Here is a 24,967-nt window from a genome sequence, read left to right as displayed (position 1 = left end):
CCAAACGGGGAAAAAAAGAGCAAAATAGCACCGAAAGAAAGCAGGGTGAGAGAGAAATAAACCATGAACCTAACGCCCCAAGAACACCAGGTAAGCATCACCAAATGGACCAAGTGATGCAATTGAAGCGATCTACTTCATTTCGTCGCCGTCCTGGGTGTCCTCCATGGCGTGGAACTGCGCGTCGAGCTGATCCACGCTCATGAGCTCGTCATCAGAAGACGATGCGCCGTCCGCCTTCTTGACGGCATTGTTGTCGGGGGTCGAGCCATCCTCATTTTGGACGGCCTCCTCTTTCTTGATACCATGGTCGTTAGAATCCTCCTTCTTGGTCTGGAGCTCGGTCTTAACAACATTCTTATCCTGGAGAGGGCTGGGGGCGTCTTTCATAGCAGTGTCATTGCTACATGGATTGGAGATAGTTAGTGCGGGTTCCATTTTCGGAAAGATTTAAACGGTATAACACATACTTCTGCTCGACCTTTTCGGCCTTGGATGCCTTCTTAGGGGTGGGGGCCTTGCGCTGACGCTTGGGCTTGGGCTCAGCCTCAGCGGTGCCAGGGGCAGCATCCGGGGTCGCGGTGCTACCTTCGGCAGTGGCAACGGCCTTGCCCTTGCGCTTGGTGGGGGTCTTCTTGGGAGTGGCGGCCGGAGTCGAGGCAGCACCCGAGGCATCGCCCGAAGTAGCACCGAAGGCAGCACCGGAGACAGCACCGTCCTGATTTTCAGAGGTCACTTCGACGAACTTGCGCTTAGCGTTTCGATACAAAGTGCTCGCAGAGGCAGAATTCTTGTAACCGCCCTTCACGGCCAGCTTATCGTAGTCCATCTGCAGTGGCGGTGAGTGGAATGACGCGTCTGTGAGCACTGCTGGTGTACGTACCTTCCCCGAATCATCCATGCAAAGGATGCCTAGGAGGAGTACTCTTCCCTCGGACACTGAAAGCCCCATAAGACCTTCAGGCTTGTTGCCTTTTGGGGCAGACATTTCTTTTGGCGTTGTTTTGAGTAACTGGCCTGTTGGAAAAGCAGGATATAGGTAGATGGATGAAAGACCTAGGGAGGGTGTGATCGAGAAAGAAGAAACCAGGTAGAAGGAGGTGTAGATGCTAAGAGGAGAGAGAGAAGCCAGGAGTGTGCATGAAAATTTATGGCCAGTGGGAGTGAGTGCAGGGAGAGGCTGCACAAGGAATGCAGGCAATGTGACTTGAGGGGAAAGTGAAGCAAGCCGAAGTTGTGGGCAGTTGTCTGGACGATAGAAAAGTGAATGTTCAAAGAAAATTGGTACCAGTGTACCTGCGTGCTGCGCGGTGTAACACCGCGCCAGGGAATAGAGAACACAAGTTCAGGCTTTCGTTAAGATTTCCGTGGTACTCTTTCAACAGACTGCAGAGGAATGGGCTCCACTTCAATGTTTCTTCAATTGTCCATTACTCTGGATCTGCTTGTACACATGCTCCCACACTTCAGGGAAGAAGCCTGACGCCTGTTTTCCCTGGTGGCTTTTGCCAGCAGCGTAAAACTGACTCAGAGTCCGTCCTTTCCACCATGGACGAGGAACCGGGTTTTTGTTGGCAAAGCTGACGGGCCGCAAAAGAGATTTGCTTGCGACCAGATCACCCAGCCGCACTTCTGTGAGCTTGGGAACCGTCGTCACCTTCATAGTGTTTATATATAGGGTGGCCGTGGGCGGCAGGTTCTTGGCGTACTCGAGGGCTGTTTCGCGCGAGCGGCGGGCGAAGACCGGTAGCGCGATATGAATGAAGTTGACGAACGGAGCAGACGTGTACATCACAAATATCATGGGGATCGTGCTAGCCGCGGAGACTGTGCCATCGGTAAGTGGATATCCTTGAAAAGAGCCGCGGATGAGGCACTCACTAGCTGGAGCCCAATACCAGGGATATTCGTCGATTGCGAAAGCAGGGGCAAGAATCAGGCAAGACGCCCCGACGAGGAAGACCGTGGTGATCTTCAATGCTCCCAATATGACCGTCCTGCCTGTCCCGGCATGGTAGATGAGGATCTTTTCCGGTGGCCCTACAAGTTCCGACTCCGCATTAGCTGCTATCCCAATCCAGAAGATTATCAGACCGTGATACCTCTTCGGAACGTCGCTTTCGCATGCGCGGTGGCGGAGGGCTGTGGATTCCGAGGCGCAACATGCTCTTTCCGCTTGATAAAGGGGACTTCGCTCTTCGATTGCTGCATAGGGCTTTGGGTAGTCTTCAATCGAGTAAACAACCTGTTGTTGAGGTCTCTCCGCACGCTCCGGGGAAGCGCGGTGCGCAATTGCGCCTGCAACAGGATCACAGGCCTCATCATGGTCGGTCCGCAAGACATTCTGCCTTACTGAGGATACTCCTTTTGCGCAAGTTGAATGATCGAGTGGGCCCGAATGGGGGTTGGAAGTTGAACAGCAGACGGAAGCTGCATTTTTCGGAGAAGCGGCGGTTCTCCGCTCCGCAACGTGACCGGGCTTGGCGGTCGGGGTTTGCCCAACTTGCGCCCGGTCGAGGCCTCGCGACTGTCCTTTGACACTCCTTTCACTTCGATCATCACCCGTCGGCCGTTGCTCCTCGCTTCGTCTTGGTTTCACCTTCATCTCAGGCATCTCGCGTGCGGTTCGAGGTGCGTACAATGCAGGCTTGTTGACCCCTGCCCTGCAACCGCCATGTATCCGGGTTACCGTGGCCTTCTGGCCCCTATACTCTCCGTGTACCTTGCCCTGCTCCTCGTTCTCTCTCCAGCCACAGCCTACCAAGCGATCTCGGACGAGACCCTGAAATCCCTCCCTCGCCCGAACGATGACTTCGATATTCATACCGGTGCCCTCCTGGCCCCGATCTTGCGGCCCCGTGTTCCCGGCACCCCCGGGTCGACTGCGGTTCTAAACCACTTCGTGGACTTCTTTCGCAATTCGCTCCCCGACTGGAAACTGGAGTTTCAGAATTCCACGTCAAAAACCCCCGTTTCGAAAGGCAAGGAGGTGCCATTTGTCAACTTGATCGCGTCTCGGGACCCTCCGTGGGCGGCGACAGGTGACGTGGGAAGGCTCACTCTTACCGCGCATTATGATAGTAAATACGAGCCGGAGGGGTTTATTGGCGCTATTGACAGCGCAGCACCATGCGCGATGATTCTGCACGCCGTAAGAAGCATTGATGCAGCTCTGACAAAGAAGTGGGATGACATGCGGGTACAAGGTCAGACCAATCCTCTGGATGAGCAAAAGGGCATTCAGATCATGTTACTAGACGGTGAAGAAGCATTCAAGACCTGGAGTGAGACAGATTCACTCTACGGTGCTCGCTCCCTTGCAGAGCAGTGGGACGGAGATGTCAACCCCGCCATGTCGGTCTACAAGACCCCTCTTTCCTCAATTTCCCTCTTTGTCTTACTGGATCTACTCGGGGCCAAGAACCCAACAATCCAGTCCTTTTTCCCAACTACGCACTGGGCCTACAAGAGGATGGCGAATTTGGAGCGTCGTCTCCGACGTCTAAACCAGTACAAATCTGCAGCCAATTCACCGCTGTGGTTTCCACACGCCTCGAAAAATGAGCATGAGGTGAATATGTTCAGCAGCATTGAAGATGACCACATTCCCTTTATGAGGCGTGGGGTAGAGATCCTTCACATCATCGATGCTGGCCCTCGTGGCTTTCCGGATGTCTGGCATCGCATGGAGGATGACGGCGAACATTTGGATCTGGCGACTGTGGAAGACTGGAGCTTATTGGTTACAGCGTTCGCTGCGGAGTGGATGGAGCTAGAAGGCTTCATGCCCATGTCCAAGCAGAGGGACTCCGGGGATCAGGACCATGAGAACAGCAAGCGCTCTGATGGTCATCAGGATCATACTGAATTGTAAGCGCCATCTTCAACCACCATCAATGTTTGACATGGCTATTGCAGCCATGCATTTCTCCCTAAATACATGTACCCTGGGTATCTGCCACGGGCTGCGCTGATACGTGATGCGTCTGCATAGCTTTTAAACGAGGGCTTTGGTGGTCCAGCCTTGTTCTTGAGCAGTTTCGCTTCTCGACAACGCTTCTCGAAATTCTAATACTTATGAACGGAAATCTGATCGAACACACCCAAAGAATAAATTACACCCAATTCCCAAGCATGAAGCCAGCCATATGTGCCAACCCCCAAGCTGGTTGCAATACTGTGCGCAGGATCGCCGGGCCAGGGCACACGCCCCGTAATCCCCAAGCAAGACCAAAGGTCACTGCACCCGTTACAAAGCGCCAGTCAATGTCAGCTACAGTAGCAGTGGGAAGTTTCCATTGGTCCGCGAGGGTCGGCTTGGATTGTTCCACGTCTTTATTTGTCTTCTGCCCCGGGTTCTTCGTTACATAGCTTACCACGGATGGACCGATCCCAAAGAACAGAACGAGCGCCAGCGACGGATCGAAGCGCGAGGGATCGGTGAGGAAAGCAAAGAACCTCAGCACCTTGACCGGATCGGCCATTCCAGAGAACAGCAGACCCAGGCCGAATTCCACTCCCGCCAGATACGCAAATATCGTTCGTGATCGCTCAGATCGATCCAGCGCTCGAGGTACAACCAGGCAATTTGTCACAAACGAAAGAACCATAGTGGCGACCATGAACCTGAGGTCCCCCGTCGCGGGGTAAACGGGCTGGTAGCACGGGACACCATCCGCACAAGGCGGGATATTCGAAGCAAAATTCGCCGTGAGTAACGCAGTTGTGAAGAAGATGGCCGTGGCGATAAACGAGCGCGGCGACAACCGGGAAACGCCACAGAGCATGTGGCCTGACGTGCAACCTCGACCGTTCTAAATTCGGGATGTTAGAATCGTTAAGGCCGGAAATAATTTCCGAGAGAGGAGAAAGGGTCTACCTTCGTTCCCCAACCCAGCATAAAGCCGGTACCCAGAGTGGATACTAGTGAAATCCAGGAGCTCGGCGCTGGCGGGTACGATGGGATCAAGGAGGGCATGAAAACGGCAACCGGGACAACGCTGGATACCAATCCCGCGATGAGAGAGACATTCTCCCGACCGGGTTGGAAGACCACGCCGGACAGCAGCGAGGAAATCCCCAAGACGGAGCCATTATGCAGGAGTAAACCCGAGGAGGCCTGGTAAAGCAGCAATGCCCCTAAGGAAGTATGGATAGGCGTAAACATAGCCGCAGACTTGTTTTTTTTTTTTTTTTTTTTCTTTCTCTAGTGTTTAAAAAGAAAAGGAGAAGAAGAAAAAAGTACGAATTCAATGATACAGCTCTGAAGAAGCCATAGCCACGACAACAGCCACACCGTCTGGGTGAAAGAAAGAAGGGAAGAGAAGAGAAAGACAAGAACAAAGATCCTGGAATCAGGTAGGTAAGTAGGGACAGATTCACTCAGGCCAGGCCAACACGCAAAAATGAACAGCGTTGCCCACTGCGTACCTCCCACGTACTTACGTACCTACCGGGGAGTGAAGTGGGCAGACCACTTTCGGGGACCACCACCCCATAGCCCCATCTTATCCCCGGGGGAGCCAGCATTCATTCACTCACCACTCACCAATACCATACATACTACATCCATACATACATACACACATACCTTTACCCCCATAGAATTAGATACCTACCCACCTACCTAGGTACCTACCTAGTACCTATCTACCCACGGTCCACAGCCACCGACTAGACGACGGACGGCGGACGCCCGGCGACGGCGAGTATTCTGATCCCCGAGACACATCACTGATTTGATCGAATGTAGTCTAGGGCTGGCATATGCGGGAGATTTTGGGGGGGGGGGGGGCGATCGTTCTTTCTGTCTTCTGAGTTCTGGGTTCTAACTAGGACTGGTAGGATGCTGGATGATTTATCCATTCATCCATGGAGGGGAGTAGATACACCCATTCACTTATTCGTTTATTCGGTATCTCTATGTACTACATAGGTATGGATGGATGGATGGATGGATGGAGTACGGGGGTGCTTAGGTGCATCAGGACTCGATTATCGATTATCTGATCTGATGGCATGGTTTCTCTATGTATCTAATATAGTATCTATGGTTCGAGGAGGATGTTCAGTTTGTTCGTCGGGGAGATGCATGCGGGTAGTTGGGTATTGGTTGGTTGTAGTATAGTACTAGACTAGGTAGTATATATATGTGTGTGTGTGTGCGTGTGTGGGTCGGGTGTCCCCCTACCACTGCCGCGGGTCGGTGTCGAATGCAAATGCAATGCAGGGAGGGAAGGGATGAGCTGGAACTGGCAACTGAAGGGCTGGCTCGGGCTTGGGCTCGAACCCAAAGACGCGGCGCGGCGATCGGGAATAGTAAAGAATGGGGAATGGGTTGGGACCGGGGAACTGGAAGGGGTGGGCTGGTCCCCGAACCGATCCACCAATGGATTAGATATAGTGGAGTGGATACGGAGGAGATACTTTACTAGATAGGTAGGTATGTATTTCGTCATCCAGTTTCATGATTCCATCCATCCATCCAGCCATCCATCCCTTGGATTATTAGATGGCTAGCTAGCCAGCCAACTATAGAAGGATGTTCCGAAGTACTACTTTACAGACGTAGTGCTATCTACTGCTTGGGTGGGTCGGATTTCCGTGGATAAATATTGAACGAAATGCCAGTACTGTAGATACTTCTGCAGGTATACCATAGGTAGTGAGAGGATGGCGTGATTTGGAATAAAGAACCTAATCAGACTGGTCATGGGATGATGATCATGATCTACGGGAGATTTTATTTTATTTTTCTTTGACAAATGGGTGGGTGGATTGAGTTTGAGGCAGAGGGGAGAAATCTCCTTTATTGAGACGAGCGTCCGTTGAATCAATAGCCGATCAACTAATGTCTCGAGTTGTGCGTGCTGAGGTAATGGGGAGGGGAAATGTTCACTGTGCATAAATTGTTAGTGGAGTTGTCCATGCCCTATAAGGAAAGGAGGTTTTGTCGGATATTGGAGCCGAGATTGGGAGTAATCTGTCACCGATATCGACTACATCCCCAGATCAAACAAACGAGAATGAAAACCCCTAAGGGGAATCTTCTTACTGGGTTCGAGACCTTGTTCTCCTGTTCCACCAGACTCTCCCGCCACCACCGCTCTTCCTCGTGCACCGCACGGAGCGCGTTCTCTGATTTCCGGGGATGACCGTGGCCTTCACCTTCGAAAACGAGCAGTTTGGACTTGCCTCCGTTGGCCTGGATGGTATCCGCCATGGCTTGGGCCTGGTTCAGGGGCACGATTTCATCATCCGTTCCCTGGATAATTAGCGTCATCGCCGTGATGCTATCCGCATGGAACCGGGGACTGCGTGCGCGATACAACTGCCGACGAACTTCTTCGTCCTTGGGCACATCGTCGCCGAAGAGGAGGCGGAACGCGTAGTGGCTTTCGAACTTGTGTGTTCCTGCGACGAGGGCTTCGACGTCGCTGATCCCGGAGATGCTGATCGCGCCGGCCCAGAGGGATGGGGTTACGCAGATGGCTTCAAGCGTGGCGTAGCCCCCGGAACTGCCGCCGCAGATACCAACGCCGGATGCGTTGACGCGGCCGCTTGAGCTGAGGTATCGGGCGCAGTCGCCGGCATCGAGCACATCGAGGTGACCCCAGACCCCGTTGAGCAGTTCGCGGTATTTCCGGCCGTACCCGGAGGAGCCAGCATAGTTGAGGAAGGCAACAGCGTACCCGCGGGTCGTGTAGTATTGCCACATGAGGGAGAGGCCAGAGTCTGAGTGGGCGGTGGGTCCGCCATGGATGGAGATAATCAGAGGTGGGAGGCTGCCTGGGGGGGCGGTGTACTCGGGGTTAGTTGGGGGAAGGAAGAAGGCGTGGGAGAGGGTGTCGGTGTAGCCGCTCGTGGTGCGAGGGAAGGAAACGTGTTCGGCCAGCGAGAAGTACTCGGGTGGAATGGTGAGAGTCGTGGAGGACCTGAGTGTCGTCCTGGAGGATGGGTCGTTCAAGTCGATGTGGTAAACGGCACTAGGAGCCGTTGGGGTACTGGCGATAACAGCAAAGCTGGTGCTTGAGGTCAAAGCCATAGATCTGCCGGTGGTGATTCCGCTGAGAGAAGTCCCAGGGGACGACGGGAGAAACTCGTAGGTGGAGTCCGAGAGGTTGATGATGACCAGACGGTCGGCTGCGTTGCGCGTCCAAGCAGCAACGATCGTATCGGGCTTGGGAATGACATATGTGCAACTACAACGTGTTAGTACCTTGGAGGCGTCTCAGCGGGATAGGACTGCATACCTTCCAAGCAACCATTCTGGGAAGGAGAACTCTCCATCTTCCAGGCCCTTGATGATAATAGGGCGTGGCTCAGCACTAGCCGAGTCAGGACTCCATTGAAAAAACTGCCAATACCCAGACCGATCTGACAGGAAGAAAAGTGTCCCATCTGGGCCCCATCGAGGCTGGGTGATACTCTCTTGGCCTGCTTGACCAGCAAGGCGAACTGGCTGCTCAAACTTTCCATCGACCCACGATGCAGTATATACCTCTGTCCCAGTCCAAGGCATGTCTGGGTGATTCCACTGCATCCAGCAGACTCGGTCCCCGGTCGAGTTGAATCGGGGGTGAGTATAAAAGTCGGCGCCAGAGGCAACAACCTGCACCTCTTTGGTGGTGCTATTGATTGCCACCAGCTCATTGACCACTTCCTTCAAACGGTGGTCTTCGCGGATTGCCAGGATCCATTCTGTTTTGGTTGGGTGCACGTCGAAGTCGGCGAAGTAGATTTTCCCATCTGGTTCAGTCACGGCAACGGTGCTGCCGGTGGCAGGATTGAGGATGTAGACCCCTCTGGTCTTCGCGTCAGAAAAGATGAGGTTCCCATCCGGCGCAGTCACAAAAGCTGCCCCGCCATATCCTTGCACCGCTGTGCGCGCACTGTACTCTGCAGGCAGCACGTCCCGCGCCTGTCCTTCCCGCCACTCGACTATACAGCATCGCCCACTCTCCGCGGGCCGAGCCTCGATGACATAGGTGACACCATCGGGCTAAAGTCAATGTCAGGCCTGGTATTAGTTTCCCGCGCGATGCTTCAGAGGGACAATTGATCGATGGTGGACTCACGGTAGCTGCAACCTCCGTGAAGTTAATCCCTGCGGATGTGAGATGCTCCGCCGTGATCGGGCTCTCCCACGTCCCATAAGGAGCCGTGCGGGGAGTGGCTTCGCTTGAGTGGCCCATTAAGACAGTTGGAATAGGGAATGGAGAAGAAAGGATGACAGAAAATATCCTGAGTGGATGTCTAGAGGTAGATGTCAGACAGGAAGAGGGGGCGGATGGTTGAGGTACAGTTAAAAAGATGACCGGAGATGCGGCGGGGAGGAGGGGCTACACCCGGCTTGGTGTGGGTACAAGCATCCAGGCACTGACAGGCACCTGATAAGGACGCAGCCATTCTGTTCGCTCTTGAAAATTGGCGTCATTTTAGTGCTGGCGAGTTCGTGCCTCAGGCTGGCAACGGCTGCCCCCAGGTTCAATCCCGGCAACTGGTCAATTTGGAGCTACCTTTTTAACTACTACTGCTACTACTACTACAACTTCACCGATCCAACCACATCCCTCTCCAACCGCATCGAATTCACCAAGTGAGGCCCCAGCTCAGAGAGCTGGGTTACACCTAAGAACACCATATTCGCCTCGATCTCTTGCCGCAATATATTAATTGCCCGACGGGTTCCCTCTGCCCCATATCCCGCCACGAGACTGAAGAGAAACGGGCGTCCCAATCCTACGGCGGTGGCTCCGAGAGCAATGGCTTTCAGCACGTCTGTTCCACGTCGAATACCTCCATCGATGAATATTTGCATTTTGCTTCCGATGAGAAACGGTGCATATCGGCGGATCTCGAGAAGCGTGACCAGGGGGGGTTGGGCGCTTTCTTAGTGAGCAGGGCGCTATGTCTGGGGGAAGCATGGACTCACGTATCCTGGGATCTTCCTCCATGATTGGAAAGAACAATTCCTTGCACTCCATGCTGGTACGCCAATACTGCGTCCTCAACACATTGGATGCCCTTGACCACCACCGGGAGACTGGTGATCCCTCGCAGCCAGGTAAGGATATCCCAGTCAATAAATGGCGAGATGGAACTGGCCATTATCTTTGCGACGCCCTGTCCCTTTTCTGATGAGTCCTTTGTCTTGGTGTCCCGGATGTTAGCGCAATTCTTCAAGTGTTGACCTGTCTTACCTGCACTTCCAGGTTCAATCTCTCGTCCATCTCCCGCTTTCCTACAACCGGAGAATCCACCGTCACCCAAATTCCACTAGCACCAGCCCTTTCAGCCCGTCGGACTAACTCTTCTGACTTTTCTATATCCTTGTTGACATATAATTGCTGGAAGAGCGGTTGATTTGGGGTTGCCCGTGCCGCCTGCACGGCTTCAATGGTCATACTGGACGAGTTAGCCAGAACTTGAGCCAGTCCCTCGTGGCCAGCTGCAACGGCGAGTGCACATTCTCCATCTGGATGTGCGAACTTGGCAATCCCAGTCGGACTCATATATACGGGTAGTGAGACTGGCTTGCCCAGAATGGATGTGGTAGTGTCTACACTGCGGATACTACGCAGAATGCGGGGGCGGAGGGAGACCTTTTGGTAGGCCTTTTGACCTTCCCGCTTGCTGATTTCGTCGTCGGCGCCTGAGAAATAGTATGCCCATGCATGGGGTGGAAGATACTCCTGGGCTACCTTTTCAAAATCATGCAGATTGATCAGGCTCGCCAACGGGGGCGGGGCTTTTGATCCTTCCACCGAAACTTGTGGATGTGTGCGGGTCGACTGTGCCAGCGTGTCTGGCTGGATAATGCCTTTGACAGTGGATGGAGCGAGAGCTTGCAATAGGAGCTCCTTATCATGAACCGAGTCAAAGTCGGCGGTTGCATCCTTGCCCGCACAACGGAGGATGACATGCGCACCACCAGGATGTGAATCAATGAAGTCTGTGGTCATGAGCAGGATCTACTAATGGTTGATGCGTTATGAACTAACCTGTGACATCGTAAACAGAGCCATGAATTGCAACCCAGCATGATTCCCGTGTTGAATGCTTCTCAACCTCCTCTCGAGTTAAGAACGACATGTTGTTATGTTTATTAATTTGCACTCTGGAAAGAGACAGGCTTGCTCTCAGGAGGCGGAAAGAGTGGTCTTGAAAGATCACAAGTCTCTTAGGGGTCCATGCAACCTTCCGGCCTCGGATTAAGCGGTCAGAATGCGGAGAAAAATCCATTGATGCACGACGCAGATCCCCCACGCCAACAATTATCCCTGCATCGAGTTGTGTACATCATAAATAAAGGACTCCAGATTATTCTCTTCATCCATCTTTAGCTATCGTCACCATCAACATGGCTGCACAATCCCCGAAATCACACATCCCCAAGCGGCCCCCCTTGCATCTTGAGGATATCCAGCATCCGACCAAAGTCAGTCATGGAGATACGGCTCTTGCCCTCTTTGCTGATGGCATAGAACTGGAATCAGTCGAGCCCACTGAGTTGAAGAGACTCGTACGGAAGATAGACTGGAATATCCTACCCTTTCTATCAATTTGCTACGCCTTCTATTATGTTAGCACAATGATATTCAATGGGTGAACGCGGCCTGACAGGACACAGATTGACAAAACAACCCTGTCATACGCAGCAATTTTTGGCATCAAAGAGGATTTGGGTTTGTCCGGAGAGCAATACTCGTGGCTATCGTCGGTGTTCTATTTCGGGTTCCTCGTCTGGGCTCTGCCCACCAATCTTTTGCTCCAGCGCTTTCCCGTGGGCAAATACCTGGGAATCAATATATTCTTATGGGGTTTTTTCCTGATGCTTCAAGGTGCATTTTCCCTTCGCACACTGTCAGTTATTAATATCTTACCTGACGCCAAACAGCAACTGCAAAGAACTTTACCCAACTGACTGTGCTCCGGGTGATATCCGGCGCTGCTGAGGCCTGCAGGTAGTTATGCCTGTCGCATCGTTTTTGGATGGTTACTGAAGCTATAGTGACCCTGGATTCATGCTTGTTACGAGCATGTGGTACACTCGCCGTCAACAGCCCATCCGCATCGGACTGTGGTACACGGCCAATGGAGCGGGAATAGCTCTCGGTGGTCTCCTTGGATACGGGATCGGACAAATTCGAGGTTCCTTGTCCTCATGGAAATATGAGTTTCTGATAATCGGGGCCTTGTGCGCCGTTTGGGGCATTTTTATCGTCATGTTCCTGCCCGACTCCCCTGTTACTGCACGTACATTCTCCCCGCGAGAGAGAAAGCTGACAGTGGAGCGACTCCGAGACAACCAGACAGGAGTGGAGAACAAGACACTCAAACCGGCTCAGGTTCTCGAAGCCCTTCTGGATTGGAAGGTGTGGGTATTTCTACTTCTGGGGCTATCCGGAAACATTCCCAACGGAGGCATTTCGAACTTTGGCACACTGATCATCCAAGGGTTCGGATTCTCGACCTGTAAGCTCCCCGTCCCACCATCTTTTCCGTGTCTAATAGGACCAGTGGTGACAGCTCTCATGCAAATACCGTATGGGGTCTTTATTTCTACCATGATTCTGATCAGCGTCTATGTCAACGACCGCCTACCTCCGAACAACCGATGCTTCGTGGCTATTATGTTCCTTATCCCAAATGTTGCGGGCGCTTTCGGCCTTTGCTTCTTACCCGAAGCCAGTCGAGTCGGTCGCTTGATCTGCTATTATCTAACAGGCTCGTACAACGCTTCGTTTGTGTTGATTCTCTCCATCCTGACCGCGAACATTGCCGGTCACACCAAGAAAGTAATCACCAATGCAATGATCTTCCTCGGAGTGTGTGCGGGGAACATCGCGGGCCCGTTCTTCTACAGGTCCGACCAAGCACCGCGTTACACCCTGGGGATCTGGTCAATGATTGTATCTAATTTCATTGAGATTGCCCTCATAATTCTGCTGCGGGTGGTATTGGCGTGGGAGAACCGTCGGCGAGATGCATTGCAAAGCGGGGATCGTCCGGACTTGGGCCGAGATCAAACGGCTTTCAGCAACCTCACGGATAAGCAAAACTTGAATTTCCGGTATGTGTACTAAGTAGCCGAAGGCAGTGATGAGGGGCAATGCATGCGATGCACGGATATGCTACTGATCCACCAATGGCGGGGATTTCTTGACCTGGCTTACACATAATACCTCGGAATCTAGCCGTGCCCCCACGCGGGGGTTAGCGTGGGGGTGTAGACAAGGCTGATCGGCAATGAGGCACCGGGTATTGAGAAAGACATATATGAGGATTGATTTCTGGGGTATAGGGCATTTCGCCATTCCTGAATTTCCATCAAGCAAAATGGCCCCAATTAAGTCCATTGAATACTTTCGCGTCAAGCCTCGCTGGCTCTTCGTTAAGATCACCGATGATCAGGGCGAGTTCGGATGGGGCGAGGCCACACTAGAAGGGCACACGCAGGCCGTGGAGGGCGCCTTGAATGAAATCATTTCCAGGGTGATTGGATACGAAGCAGAGTAAGTTCGGCATTGATCTAAAAAAAGTACCTATCTCATTTACATAAGTGACATTGAGCATATCTGGCAAACAATCTGGCGCCTGGGCTTCTACCGCGGTGGTCCGGTCTTCATGTCTGCTCTCTCGGGAATTGACATCGCGCTATGGGATCTTAAGGGCCGAAGGCTAGGCGTGCCCGTTTACCAGCTGCTGGGGGGCAAGGTCCGCAACAAGATTCAAGTTTATGCGTGGATTGGAGGTGACAGACCTAGCGATGTTGAAGTGGCTGCGTATGTCCCTAGCTTCCATCCTGCTAAAAGGATGAGTCGAATTAATAAACCCACAGAAAAGCCCGTCTCGCACAGGGTCTGAAGTGCGTCAAGATGAACGCCACCGAGGATATGAACTGGCTGGATTCTCCCTCCATACTGGACTCATGCATCGAGCGCATCAAACAAGTCAAGGCCCTTGGCCTTGACGCTGGGCTCGATTTCCACGGCCGTCTACACCGTCCGATGGCCAAACAACTCGCCAAAGCACTTGAGCCGTACCGCCCCTTATTTATCGAGGAGCCCCTTCTCGTCGAACACCCCGAAGCGATCAAGCAGCTCTCTCAACAAACCACCATCCCTATCGCTTTTGGGGAGCGCCTGTACACCAGATGGGATATCAAGCGCTTCCTGGAAGACGCATCCGTGGATATCCTGCAGCCGGATATCGCGCACGCGGGCGGAATCTCCGAGACCAAGCGCATTGCAACCATGGCAGAGACGTATGATGTGGCTATTGCTCCCCATTGTCCATTAGGTGAGGATTATTGGTCCTTTACGCGCGAATGATGTGAACTGATGATGATTGTAGGACCGATTGCGTTCGCGGCTTCCATGCAAGTAGCCCTTTCCACGCCAAACTTTGTCATCCAGGAGATGTCGTTGGGAATGCATTACAATGTTGAGGCGGGGGATATTGACCTTACCAGCTATCTGAATAGCCCTGGTGTTTTTGATATTGAGGAGGGGTATGTGAAGGCGCCAACAGGGGCGGGTTTGGGAATTGAGATCAATGAGGAAATGGTCAGGCGGATCAGTCGTGAGACGGAGCCTTGGTTGCCGAAGGAGTTTTATGGAGCTGATGGGGGGATTCGGGAGTGGTAGAGTGGTACTTAAGTAGACGACAGATTCTAGTTAGTGTTGATCTACACAAATACATCCCAGAATGCGGGGGAGGCGTGGGGGTCATCTTCTACTGCCTCCCTGCTTGAAGTACTTATACCCGGCATGACTTCTCCTCCTCCTCCTCCTCCTCCTCCTCCTCCTCCTCCACAGTCCAACAGAATCACAATGGATCTCTTCTCTCTCCAAAACACCACCGCTATGGTCACCGGCGGCACCCGAGGCATCGGCCAACAAATGGCCATTGCCCTCGCCGAAGCGGGCAGCGATGTGGTTCTCGTGCAGGTAACCTCTCTCCCCTCGCCACAAGTTGCAACCCAGCAGTAACCAGAATCAACCTCACAGCGCGACACCACCAACACCGAAACCAAAACCATCATCGAATCCCTCGGCCGCAAAGCAACCATCTACCACGCCGACCTCTCCTCCCGAGAATCCGTCTCCGCCCTCACCCCAACCATCCTCTCCGACGGCCACGACATCAACATCCTTGTCAACTGCGCGGGAATCCAACGCCGACATCCCAGCCATCTTTTCCCCGATACCGACTGGGATGAGGTGCAACTCCCTTCTAAGCCCCCCTCTCCAACCCCAATTCCCGAAACTAACACCCCCCACCCTCCCCAACCAGGTCCTCCAAACCAACCTAACAACCGTATTCACCCTCTGCCGCGACATCGGCCGATACATGCTCACGCGCGCCCCCAGCCCCCACGACAACCACCGCGGCTCAATTATCAACGTCGCCTCGCTCGTCTCCTTCCAAGGCGGGCTCACCGTCCCCGCCTACGCATCCGCCAAAGGCGGCGTGGCGCAGCTCACCAAGGCCTTGTCGAACGAATGGGCCGCGCAGGGTATAAATGTCAATGCTGTGGCCCCGGGCTATGTCGCTACGGAGATGAATACCGCGTTGTTGAATGATGAGCAGCGCGCCAGGAGTATTCTGGAACGCATCCCGGCGGGCAGGTGGGCGACCCCGCAGGATTTTAAGGGCGTCGCGGTGTTTTTGGCTAGTCGGGCGAGTAGGTATGTTTCGGGGAGTGTGGTGGTTGTTGATGGGGGGTGGATGGGGAGGTAGCATTGATGGAGGGTGGGATGGCGAGGGTATAGTATATAGTGTGTGGGTGATGGGGGTTGCGGGTTGGAGAATATAGATTCTGTGATTTTCGGCTCGATGGGTAGTGAAAGTGGATGATACTACTACTTCCTGTTATCTTGGAAAGACTTTGTTGTTACTTTGTCACTTCTCTCGTTGAGATGGTTTCACAGCAACAGGGATTCTCTGTCAACACCATCCCAACAGTTGACTGGGAAGGGGTTCATTCCAGTTGAAGCTGTTCCCAAAACATCAAACCTCTTCCGCAAATACCTTCAATACACAGCTCCATGGACTCTTATCCAGCCCAAAATGCCATTAAGCAACACAACGAAGACAACTTCTGCCTCTTCATCCCCAACCTCGTCGGTACGCCTACCCTCCCACCAGCCACCATGCCCCCAACATCCCTAACAGCAGAAAACCTCCCAGCCACACCCGGATCCTCCTCGTCATTACCTCCCTCCACTACATGTAATATATTCGAATTATGTATTCTCCAGTGCCAATAAGATAGATAGTTCGGGATCGTGGGCTGTACTCATAGTCTCATCCGCTTTCATGCCCTTCAAGCAGTACGTGAATGTGGTTCAGATGATTGAGGCTAGTAAATGTCTGGCCAAGGGAGATGTGGAGATGAGGAAAGAGGCATGGTTCGCGCTGAAGGTTAAGTAGAGGTCAGAGGTAAGCTTGGAAGAATTGTACATCATTAGATTATGTCCGAGCAGCATTGGATTGTCTATGAAACCCCTCAAATGGCAGACGAGAAGAGAACAAGATACGCTATCTAGCTAATAACTCTCCTCCCACGCAGTGCCAAACACCGCTGAACTGAAATACACTCATCTCGGCAAGACACTCCAGTTCCAGGCCACTCCCTCGCCGATCGTCCCGGCTGACCAAGCCGGACATGTCACCACAGAATCATTCGGATAGGTTCCGGTCTGAGAGCCAGTCATCGAGATCTGGGCAGTGCCACCAATGCTCCCATTACAACTGCTCCAGAGCTCCTCAAACACGGCCGTACACACCGACGGAAGGGCCCTTCCAACAAGTCCTCCCACCATTCTCAGTGCGACCTCCAGCAGAAACGCGCAGTTCCCATTCTCATCGCATACACCCTGCTGGAGTATAAATGTACCAGCGGTTAGTGTGTAATATGCACCAAGCTTGATCAGGTAGCAGAATCCAAGCTGCCCTTGCTCGTACTGCACGTGCTTGGCTCCGAGGAGTTCACACGCATACTCTTTGAGATCAGAGGTTTCCAGGGCTGCTTCGAGGATCACTGTGGTGGCGTTTATGGCTTGATGCATTTTGCTCTCGTCGGCCATTGTGTCAAAGTAGCCGCTGTCTCTACCTTTGGGGAGCTTTGGGGTGGTTGGCTGGAATGTGCGAGGCTGACATTTGAGAACTCTACGAGCAGAGCTGATGTTTATATATACCTGCATGAGGTATCAGGATTTCCCCCTTCTCCCCTTCCTTTCTCGATGGCATTGTTAACGGAATTCTCAGAAGCACTGGCCCTAATGAATGAACTACTCGGTCTGACATGCAGATTGTAAGGAATGCCTCTTGGTTATATCTGATGGGATGCTGTACAGCATAGTCCGCTGCTGTGATACATGAGGAAAATCCCGCAATACACATTGCACAGTCAAGCATATTCCCTCCCTTATTAGTCTTATAAAGTACTAAATTGGGTTTATGAATGATCATTGTCCTTGAAATACTCTTTGTATGTACGTCCGTAAAGAACTCAACCTCTTTATGCAACCCTTCATTGTACTCGTTCTTTATTTCCTGCGCAGGACTATTGCCCACAGCTTCCAACCATGTCACAACCACGCCATCTTCACTGAGACATTCTATTTGATCTGACAACACATCTGTAATAGTAATCCTTAGCTGAAAACTCTGTCATCACCCCTATAGATAGCGGCATGGGAAACTATTGCCAATTCGCAGATGGAAGCTGGCACGACAGGTCCAGCGTAGGATACCAACGACTGTCTACTAAGTAGTATTGTGGCATCTAGACACGAATTGACTGACTCGTAGGCATGCCGCTTCGATATTGAATAATAGGCAGCAACTTTGATGCCGCTGTTTATGCTTGAAACGGGCGTGGCCGGGCGTTGTCCCTGGCCGTCAACGCTAGCCCCGTCCCGGCCTAGTGCCGTATGCAGATCTCTCGACCCTGCGGAGACTAAACCGTTCTGGGTTTGACGTGGAATCTGCCCGATGCGGAGACCAAGTCCGACTTCTCCCAGACATCCTCCATCTCTGGTTCTGCTACAAACGTCTGCACGCTGCAAGCTGCAACGGCCGGGCTGTGAGGCGTTCTTGCAGACTTGCAAGCCCATTCTCTTGTTTCTCGTGAACGCCATTGATATCATTACTGCCAGGGCTGACTCGGGGCTGCAGCATCAATGCCACCCCTGCTCATCCGGGCCTGACCACGATACAATCATGCAGTATCAGGAGACGTGCAGAAGGTGGATTTAAGCTACAGATGGGGCGCTCGGCACTTGTCTATTGGCCGGTTGTCCAAGGATGGATCGATTCCAATCTAAATAACATTAAAGCCACGACGATCCTTCACCCAGGCCTTCTAGAACAGGGCCAAACTCACCAATCCGGCCGTTGCTTCTCCACCCGCCATCCATCTTAGTGATCATGAAACGCGTGTTGAGTGGGCTCAGCAGGCTCATATGATCTTTATATCCAGTATCGAGCAACAGGGAGGAACTGTGACTATTACGGATACAACTGTTCCACTCGCCTCTCAGGTAGACCCCCGACGCGTCACTGTTTCAATGACGGATGCCTGTTCGGGTTCCTGACATGCCGCTTAGTGATACAGATACTAGCAGTCGGGGGACTGGAAGGAAGCTCCATCCATTGCTTAAATACCGTAAGAAGATCACTTGCCGGGATCAAACCAACCAACACTCTTTTTCTCATCACCACGATGCGTCTTTCTCTTCTCCTCGCGGGCGCCATTAACCTGGTCGCCACGCAGGCCATCTCAGCCTCGCGCTGTACCCCGGAGACCTTCACTCCTCACCTCAGCTCCAACGCCTCCCTGGTCTATGCCGTTCCTTACGGACCCAACGACACCTTCGTTGGTCCCCTGAGCAACTACACCGACCTCCCCGAGTACTGTGCCGTGTACGTCAACGTCAGCTCGTCCGCCACCAGTTCCTATGAGTTCGGTCTTTGGCTGCCCATCAACAACTGGAACAAGCGCTACATCGCCTACGGAAATGGCGGCTTCACCGGTATGGTGCAGTTCTCCGACATGGCTCCCGGTCTGTTCTACGGCTTTGCTACGGTCTCCACGAACACCGGCCACAACTCCTCCGTGACGGAGGCCGGCGTTGCTCCCTGGGCTCTCAACAACCCTGAGACCCGTACCGACTGGGGCTGGCGTGCTCTCCACGGCTCCGTCGACCTTGGAAAGGACCTGACCGAGGCCTTCTACTCCGAAGACATCAGCTACTCCTACTACTCCGGATGCTCCACCGGTGGTCGTCAGGGCCTGAAGTCCGTGCAGATGTTCCCCGACGATTTTGACGGTGTCCTTGCCGGTGCCTGCGCGTGGTGGACCTCTCACCTGCAGAACTGGGATCTCAAGGTCGCCACCTACAACCTCCCCAACAACGGCAGCCACCACATCACCGCGGACCAGATCGACGTCCTGGCTGACGAGGTCCTGCGCCAGTGCGATGGTGTCGACGGTGTCGAGGACAAGATCATCATGAACGGATACGCCTGCAACTTCCGCCCCGAGGCTCTCCTTTGCGACTCCCCCAACGCCAACACCTCCACCTGCTTCACGGCCGACCAGATCGACACCGTCTACAAGATCTACAGCCCCTGGGTTGAGACCAACGACAGCTTCGTCTTCCCCAGCTTCGCCTACGGCTCGGAGACCCAGTTCTCCGGCATGATCATCACCGCCGACGAGGACGAGGACGCCCCCAGCGGTATCGCCTACCCCCGGGACTTCGTCTACAACGACGCCAACTGGCCCTGGCAGAACCTGGACTTCTCGACCATCCAGCTCTCCGACCAGCTCGACCCCGGCAACGCCACGGCCGACGACTTTGACCTCCGTCCCTTCCAGAACAGGGGCGGCAAGCTCATGCACTACCACGGTTTCGCGGACGGCGAGATCCCCACCGGCTCCTCCATCTACTTCTACAACCAGGTCCTGAAGGCCCTCGCCCCTCTGGGCATCCAGCTCGACGACTTCTACCGCTTCTTCCTGATCCCCGGCATGGAGCACTGCCAGGACTCCGTCCACGACGCCCCCTGGTACATCGCCTCCGCGATGCAGCCCTCCTCCCTGACCCCCTCCAACGTCTGGAGTGTGCCGGGATTCCGTGACCGCAAGCACGATGCCGTCCTGGCCCTGATCGCCTGGGTCGAGGAGGGTATTGCCCCCGAGGAACTCATCGCTACCAAGTTCGTTGACGACGATGTTTCCGAGGGTGTCCAGGCCCAGCGTCGTATCTGTGTCTACCCCGCCGAGGCCAAGTACGTTGGCGGAAACTGGAACGAGACCAGCTCTTTCGAGTGCAAATACTAAATAGGTGACTCGCTGAGGCTTTGCGGTGGTCTTCCCACTGAGCTTGAGTTGACTCTAGCTCCTAAGAGGACGTCGTTCAGCACTGTACATTACATTCTAATCGATATTATAATTGACATACACTTCAACGAAGCATCCTCATATCGGACTGTAGTTTGTATCCGCAATTCCTTAACCTCTCATGAGATAGATTTCTTGAACCATTTCTGAAGAGGTTTAATCCGAATCGACCGTCACAAACCACCCAACGGAGATCAACTCTAGACTGGAATACATCTCCCATACTGTAATTGTTGCCATGCGCGATTACCCAAAACACACTGCTTGCTTCTCTCCGCTTCGAGAAATCGAAAAACCCTCACTCTGACCGCGATCAGTAGCCACCGAACAGACTCTTAGCTCCGCCGAGCGTGGCGCAGCTGGACCCCTACTTTTTACTTCACAGCACGTCGTTAAGTACCTTAGTACTATCCGCCAGTCTATTTATAACACCTACCGTGATCTTTAAACCTACACCTTCCGCCGTCTATACTTTCTTCTGCCACATCCTTTACTACCTATCCATCTATCCATCTATCTATCCACTACTTTACCAGTATACCCACCATCCACACAAACCAACTTACTACCGCAACCACCAGCTAGCCCCACCCCAACCCAAGCAAATCTCCAGAACTATGCTCGAAACACTCAGCAACCTCCTCTTCGATATCCAATACGGACCCCACAAGAGGAAAGTCACGGAGTATCTCCGCAATGCGACACAAGGTTCGTCCACGGACAGACAGACAGACAGCCAGCCTTGCCACCATTCCATTCCACGCCCCGCCGATGAAGTACTTCAACAATAACTAACTGACTAACGACAAATAAACTTAGAGTCCGTCCTCGAAGACCTCCACCGCGCCCTATCGCGACGGATAAATGAGATCAAGGATCCCCGGGGAGTGTTTGATGCTTTTTGCGTTGAGGGGTCTGATGGATGGAAGTGTATTTACTTATTTACTTATTTAGCACCTCCTCTTCCCTCTACTTCTACTCTACTTCCTGCTCATCCCCCCTCCATACCCAACAACACCCTTACCCTCCCCCTCCTGTACCCGTCACCCATCATAAGAAAAACCTCACAACTGAAACCAACCCAACCCAAATCCTAAGAAAGCCAACAAAGCTAACAAAAAACCTAGATTGGACCCTCCAAAGCCTAACATCGCACATCCGACACAACCACCCATCCACCACATTCCCCTCCTCCACCGTCTCCCTCCTCTGGCGAACCTTCTACTTCCACGCCTACCACCCGTTCCCCTTCTCCTTTGCACCCACTCGCAACGAGACCAACCCCACAGACTCAGACTCAGACTCAGACTCCCGCCGAATCAACGAACCCGCCTTCCAACGCGCCGTAGCGCTGCTCGTCCACCGCGGAACAGAGCTCTTAGGCACGCAGGATGAGGACGATTATTTCTGGCGGGATGAGGGGGATTATAGCAGGAGGGTTGGAGTGCGGGTGTTGAGGAGCATTGGTCGGACAGGCTCCGTGTCTGATTGTTCATCATCGGGGGAGATAGGGTTAGAGAAAGAGAGAGGGCGGTCAGCTGAGGGAGAGGGTGAGACGGGCGTGGTAGAAGACGTGATGGATGTTCTGGCCACGACGCAGCCGTATTCTGTGAAGGTGGCGCCGGACGGGCACGTGCTGGGTGCTGTTGCGAGGAGGTTACTGGGTTCGGGTCGGGGATTGGATCTGAATGTGCCTATTGTGCCGCTGGGGTGTTGTGTTACGGGGGAGGATTTGGTGGCTTTGGTGGAGTTGGTGAGGCGGGTGAGAGTTTGGAGGTCTGACCAGAGGTCTTGGACTTGTTTTGGGGCGTTTGAAGAGGAGGGGCAGGGGAAGAGGATGGGCACAGTTCTTGGTGGTGGGCTGGTTCGAAATGGTGTGTATTCGCTATCTGATGAACATGAACTTGTTCTCCGAGTGCAGGAGCTGTTGGTACGTGGTGTCTTCTATATAATATTCATCCTGTGATCCTGTGTGGGTGATGATGAGACCAGATCTAATGTCAAAACAGCCAGATCTAGAACTGAGATTCCATCAGCTTTGGGGCGTTTTGTTCCACCCAGAGATGTTGCCAAATGATTCATTGACGCGGGTGGCTGCTGAACATCCTCAGGCGTCGCATGAGGAATGATTGTAGCTCATCGCATAAGCATACGATCTATAGATGGGATGTTTTTTCAGAGACGCATGGTTTTATGGGCATTTATTAATCATATTCTTATGAAGGAGTTGTCTGACAGATACTGCACGCCGCACACGGCATATCTCCGCCGCCTTGCAGCCTGTCAGCCTGAATATGCAGGCATCAAGTGTACAAGGTATGCATCTCGCGACCTGAGCGGTGGGTAATGAATTGTGCCAGTATAATTCTAGATTGGGCAGGCGGTGACAGTTTGATAATTTCCTCTTTCCTCTCCATTCTCATGTCTCATTTTTCATTTCCCGCATGTCAATACGTCTTCTCAAGTGGGACCAAATATCTACGTTTATCCTGTTTTATAATTGCTTCAACCCAACGTAGTCCAGCGACACTGTACTCCGTACAACGAGAAGAGTGAATCTCACTGATCGGATCTCGGATTAACCAGCCTCCGAGCCCGCCAATCAGTGCCCGAGGCTCTGCCGCGGGGTGCTCCTGTCCGTGCTCCGTCCGGGTTCTGGAGGACGTGTTCCTGGTGTTTGTTTCCTGGATTCTCCCAGAGACGCGGCCTCTGCGACCGTTGTCAGGTCATCCATACTGATCACGTCGCCATTGTCGCAAACCTTCATCCATCCATCCTGCACTGCCACGACCTTCCAGCTTGCCGCACTATTTTAAAGGGGCGTGCATCCCGGGTTGTGTACACAGCCCTGCATCGTCATGGCTCGCCTCCTAACCGATCGGCAAGCCGAGGAGCTGTGAGTATCCTCGATCTATCCATGCCAGTCGGCTGCTGGGCGAGACTAAAGCTGCTGGTAGACACAAGTCCATGATAGCGTACCTATTGGCGAACGAGCTACCAGACACCGCCGCGGCGCTGAGAAAGGAAGTGAACTTCGGGGAAGATGTGTTTGACGCGAATACGGCCAAGAAATACCAGGGGATGTTGGAGAAAAAATGGACGAGCATCGCGCGCTTGCAGAAAAAGGTATGTCTGCAGCGGAGGACATGCTCTGTGACGTGACCTCTAATCATCATTCCTGCTGGCAGATCATGGACCTGGAGTCGAAAAATGCGGCTCTCCAGACAGAGCTCGATAACACAACCCCCGCATCCCGCTTAAAACGCAACCAAGATCCGGCGACGTGGCTCCCCAGCACCATTCGCTACTCACTAGAATCGCACCGCGATAAAATCAACTGCGTCGCGTTCCATCCCACCTTTTCTTCCATTGCCTCCGGCTCCGACGATTGCACGATCAAAGTATGGGATTGGGAACTCGGAGAGCTTGAACGGACGCTAAAGGGCCATACGAGAGCAGTCCGGGGGATTGACTACGGTGGCCCGCGGGATAATGTTCTGCTAGCATCCTGCAGCTCCGACCTGTCTATTAAGTTGTGGAAGCCGACGGACAATTATAAGAATATTCGCACGCTGCAAGGCCATGATCATATTGTCAGCGCTGTCCGTTTTATGCCCTCGGGGAATTTGCTCGTTAGCGCAAGCAGAGACGCAGACATGAGAGTCTGGGACGTCACAACCGGGTACTGTGTGAAGACCATCTCCGGCCATACCGGCTGGGTGCGGGATATCTGTCTCTCGTTTGACGGAAAGCACCTTCTCTCTACGGGACATGATATGGTCACTCGGTTATGGGATATCTCTACTATATCAAATACAGAAATGAAACGAACGATGATTGGCCACGAAAACTTTATTGATTGCTGCGCTCTTGCCCCGCCTGCTTCATATCAATTCCTCGCGCCCTTGGCTGGGCTGGGGAAACGCCCTTCCACAAGTGGCGCGGACTTCATGGCGACGGGGTCCCGAGACAAGACGATCAAGGTATGGGACGCTCGCGGGACCTGTCTGATGACGCTAGTGGGCCATGACAGCTGGGTCCAGGCGCTTGTCTTCCACCCGGGGGGCAAATATCTCCTGTCGGTATCGGATGACAAGACCCTACGATGCTGGGACCTGAGCCAGCAAGGAAAGTGCGTGAAGACGATCGAAGCTCACGAAGGCTTCGTCACCTGTCTGAGATGGGCTCCAGGAGTCACCAAGACTGCTCCCGGCGCAGATGGTAGTGCACCTGAGGGTGAGGGGAGCAATGTTGAGTTACGCTGTGTTGTTGCATCAGGGGGATGGGATCGGACGTTAAAGATTTTTGCAGGCTGAATCATCGGGAAAGAATCGGACGGTGTTTCGTAATGGGTTCTTTGACGAACGTTGGCAACGACACACTTTTACAGCGCCTTAAACACAATCCATCTCTGCCACAAACACACACCTCCCCCCTTCCTATGTCTTTGAGCCGATTCCCACCTTTAGTGCGGTTCTCAGTAGTGACCACCATTGGAGAGGGAAGCGCACGGCATTTAGAGTTTCTTCTTCGGAATCATCATGTCTC

At 53.1% G+C, this 24,967-nt stretch overlaps 13 protein-coding genes across 13 annotated transcripts; 7 read left to right on the top strand and 6 right to left on the bottom strand.

Moving 5' to 3' along the window:
- Nucleotides 1-132: 132 nt before the first annotated feature.
- On the bottom strand, nucleotides 133-988 carry BO70DRAFT_351645 (putative histone h1.3.; the record flags this gene model as incomplete). The annotated part of the gene is made up of 3 exons (XM_025541750.1): nucleotides 133-403; nucleotides 471-829; nucleotides 884-988. 3 exons carry the CDS (start codon nucleotides 986-988, stop codon nucleotides 133-135), a joined length of 735 nt encoding a protein of 244 aa, XP_025400555.1.
- A 420-nt stretch (nucleotides 989-1,408) lies between these two features.
- On the bottom strand, nucleotides 1,409-2,322 carry BO70DRAFT_288846 (uncharacterized protein; the record flags this gene model as incomplete). Its single annotated transcript, XM_025539297.1, has 3 exons — nucleotides 1,409-1,827; nucleotides 1,882-2,040; nucleotides 2,103-2,322. The coding sequence occupies 3 exons, from the start codon at nucleotides 2,320-2,322 to the stop codon at nucleotides 1,409-1,411; spliced, it is 798 nt and encodes a 265-aa protein (XP_025400554.1).
- A 227-nt stretch (nucleotides 2,323-2,549) lies between these two features.
- BO70DRAFT_218942 (glutaminyl-peptide cyclotransferase family protein) lies at nucleotides 2,550-4,055 on the top strand. Its single transcript, XM_025538709.1, has one exon. It carries the CDS (start codon nucleotides 2,675-2,677, stop codon nucleotides 3,872-3,874), a length of 1,200 nt encoding a protein of 399 aa, XP_025400553.1. The 5' UTR covers nucleotides 2,550-2,674; the 3' UTR covers nucleotides 3,875-4,055.
- Nucleotides 3,877-5,011, bottom strand: BO70DRAFT_360815 (YeeE/YedE family protein). Its single transcript, XM_025542881.1, has 2 exons — nucleotides 4,880-5,011; nucleotides 3,877-4,814 (listed from the first exon to the last, which is right to left on the bottom strand). Exons 1-2 carry the CDS (start codon nucleotides 4,976-4,978, stop codon nucleotides 4,116-4,118), a joined length of 798 nt encoding a protein of 265 aa, XP_025400552.1. The 5' UTR covers nucleotides 4,979-5,011; the 3' UTR covers nucleotides 3,877-4,115.
- Nucleotides 5,012-6,477: 1,466 nt separating this feature from the next.
- On the bottom strand, nucleotides 6,478-9,194 carry BO70DRAFT_333936 (alpha/beta-hydrolase; the record flags this gene model as incomplete). The annotated part of the gene is made up of 4 exons (XM_025540995.1): nucleotides 6,478-6,897; nucleotides 7,055-8,201; nucleotides 8,253-9,001; nucleotides 9,078-9,194. 4 exons carry the CDS (start codon nucleotides 9,192-9,194, stop codon nucleotides 6,895-6,897), a joined length of 2,016 nt encoding a protein of 671 aa, XP_025400551.1. The 3' UTR covers nucleotides 6,478-6,894.
- A 299-nt stretch (nucleotides 9,195-9,493) lies between these two features.
- On the bottom strand, nucleotides 9,494-11,094 carry BO70DRAFT_333933 (uncharacterized protein; the record flags this gene model as incomplete). The annotated part of the gene is made up of 4 exons (XM_025540994.1): nucleotides 9,494-9,887; nucleotides 9,935-10,152; nucleotides 10,203-10,954; nucleotides 11,004-11,094. 4 exons carry the CDS (start codon nucleotides 11,092-11,094, stop codon nucleotides 9,545-9,547), a joined length of 1,404 nt encoding a protein of 467 aa, XP_025400550.1. The 3' UTR covers nucleotides 9,494-9,544.
- Nucleotides 11,095-11,362: 268 nt separating this feature from the next.
- BO70DRAFT_423135 (MFS allantoate transporter) lies at nucleotides 11,363-13,088 on the top strand (the record flags this gene model as incomplete). Its single annotated transcript, XM_025547589.1, has 5 exons — nucleotides 11,363-11,584; nucleotides 11,633-11,843; nucleotides 11,900-11,966; nucleotides 12,014-12,477; nucleotides 12,523-13,088. 5 exons carry the CDS (start codon nucleotides 11,363-11,365, stop codon nucleotides 13,086-13,088), a joined length of 1,530 nt encoding a protein of 509 aa, XP_025400549.1.
- A 253-nt stretch (nucleotides 13,089-13,341) lies between these two features.
- On the top strand, nucleotides 13,342-14,651 carry BO70DRAFT_428075 (D-galactonate dehydratase; the record flags this gene model as incomplete). The annotated part of the gene is made up of 4 exons (XM_025547939.1): nucleotides 13,342-13,517; nucleotides 13,566-13,787; nucleotides 13,844-14,304; nucleotides 14,359-14,651. 4 exons carry the CDS (start codon nucleotides 13,342-13,344, stop codon nucleotides 14,649-14,651), a joined length of 1,152 nt encoding a protein of 383 aa, XP_025400548.1.
- A 184-nt stretch (nucleotides 14,652-14,835) lies between these two features.
- On the top strand, nucleotides 14,836-15,747 carry BO70DRAFT_386316 (2-deoxy-D-gluconate 3-dehydrogenase; the record flags this gene model as incomplete). The annotated part of the gene is made up of 3 exons (XM_025545815.1): nucleotides 14,836-14,954; nucleotides 15,015-15,227; nucleotides 15,301-15,747. Coding segments are annotated over 3 exons (779 nt in total), but the record flags the coding sequence as incomplete, so codon positions are not given.
- Nucleotides 15,748-16,607: 860 nt separating this feature from the next.
- BO70DRAFT_395123 (uncharacterized protein) lies at nucleotides 16,608-17,096 on the bottom strand (the record flags this gene model as incomplete). Its single annotated transcript, XM_025546515.1, has 1 exon — nucleotides 16,608-17,096. The coding sequence occupies one exon, from the start codon at nucleotides 17,094-17,096 to the stop codon at nucleotides 16,608-16,610; it is 489 nt and encodes a 162-aa protein (XP_025400546.1).
- Nucleotides 17,097-18,736: 1,640 nt separating this feature from the next.
- On the top strand, nucleotides 18,737-20,414 carry BO70DRAFT_386315 (feruloyl esterase B precursor; the record flags this gene model as incomplete). The annotated part of the gene is made up of 1 exon (XM_025545814.1): nucleotides 18,737-20,414. One exon carries the CDS (start codon nucleotides 18,737-18,739, stop codon nucleotides 20,357-20,359), a length of 1,623 nt encoding a protein of 540 aa, XP_025400545.1. The 3' UTR covers nucleotides 20,360-20,414.
- A 622-nt stretch (nucleotides 20,415-21,036) lies between these two features.
- BO70DRAFT_395121 (uncharacterized protein) lies at nucleotides 21,037-22,548 on the top strand (the record flags this gene model as incomplete). The annotated part of the gene is made up of 4 exons (XM_025546514.1): nucleotides 21,037-21,127; nucleotides 21,239-21,349; nucleotides 21,547-22,349; nucleotides 22,429-22,548. 4 exons carry the CDS (start codon nucleotides 21,037-21,039, stop codon nucleotides 22,546-22,548), a joined length of 1,125 nt encoding a protein of 374 aa, XP_025400544.1.
- A 729-nt stretch (nucleotides 22,549-23,277) lies between these two features.
- BO70DRAFT_351638 (WD40 repeat domain-containing protein) lies at nucleotides 23,278-24,735 on the top strand (the record flags this gene model as incomplete). The annotated part of the gene is made up of 3 exons (XM_025541749.1): nucleotides 23,278-23,315; nucleotides 23,377-23,545; nucleotides 23,608-24,735. 3 exons carry the CDS (start codon nucleotides 23,278-23,280, stop codon nucleotides 24,733-24,735), a joined length of 1,335 nt encoding a protein of 444 aa, XP_025400543.1.
- Between the last annotated feature and the right edge of the window lie 232 nt (nucleotides 24,736-24,967).

Source organism: Aspergillus heteromorphus (assembly GCF_003184545.1).
Source record: "Aspergillus heteromorphus CBS 117.55 chromosome Unknown BO70scaffold_8, whole genome shotgun sequence".
NCBI classification, from domain to species: Eukaryota; Fungi; Ascomycota; class Eurotiomycetes; order Eurotiales; family Aspergillaceae; genus Aspergillus; species Aspergillus heteromorphus.
This window is presented reverse-complemented; position numbering and strand designations above follow the sequence as displayed.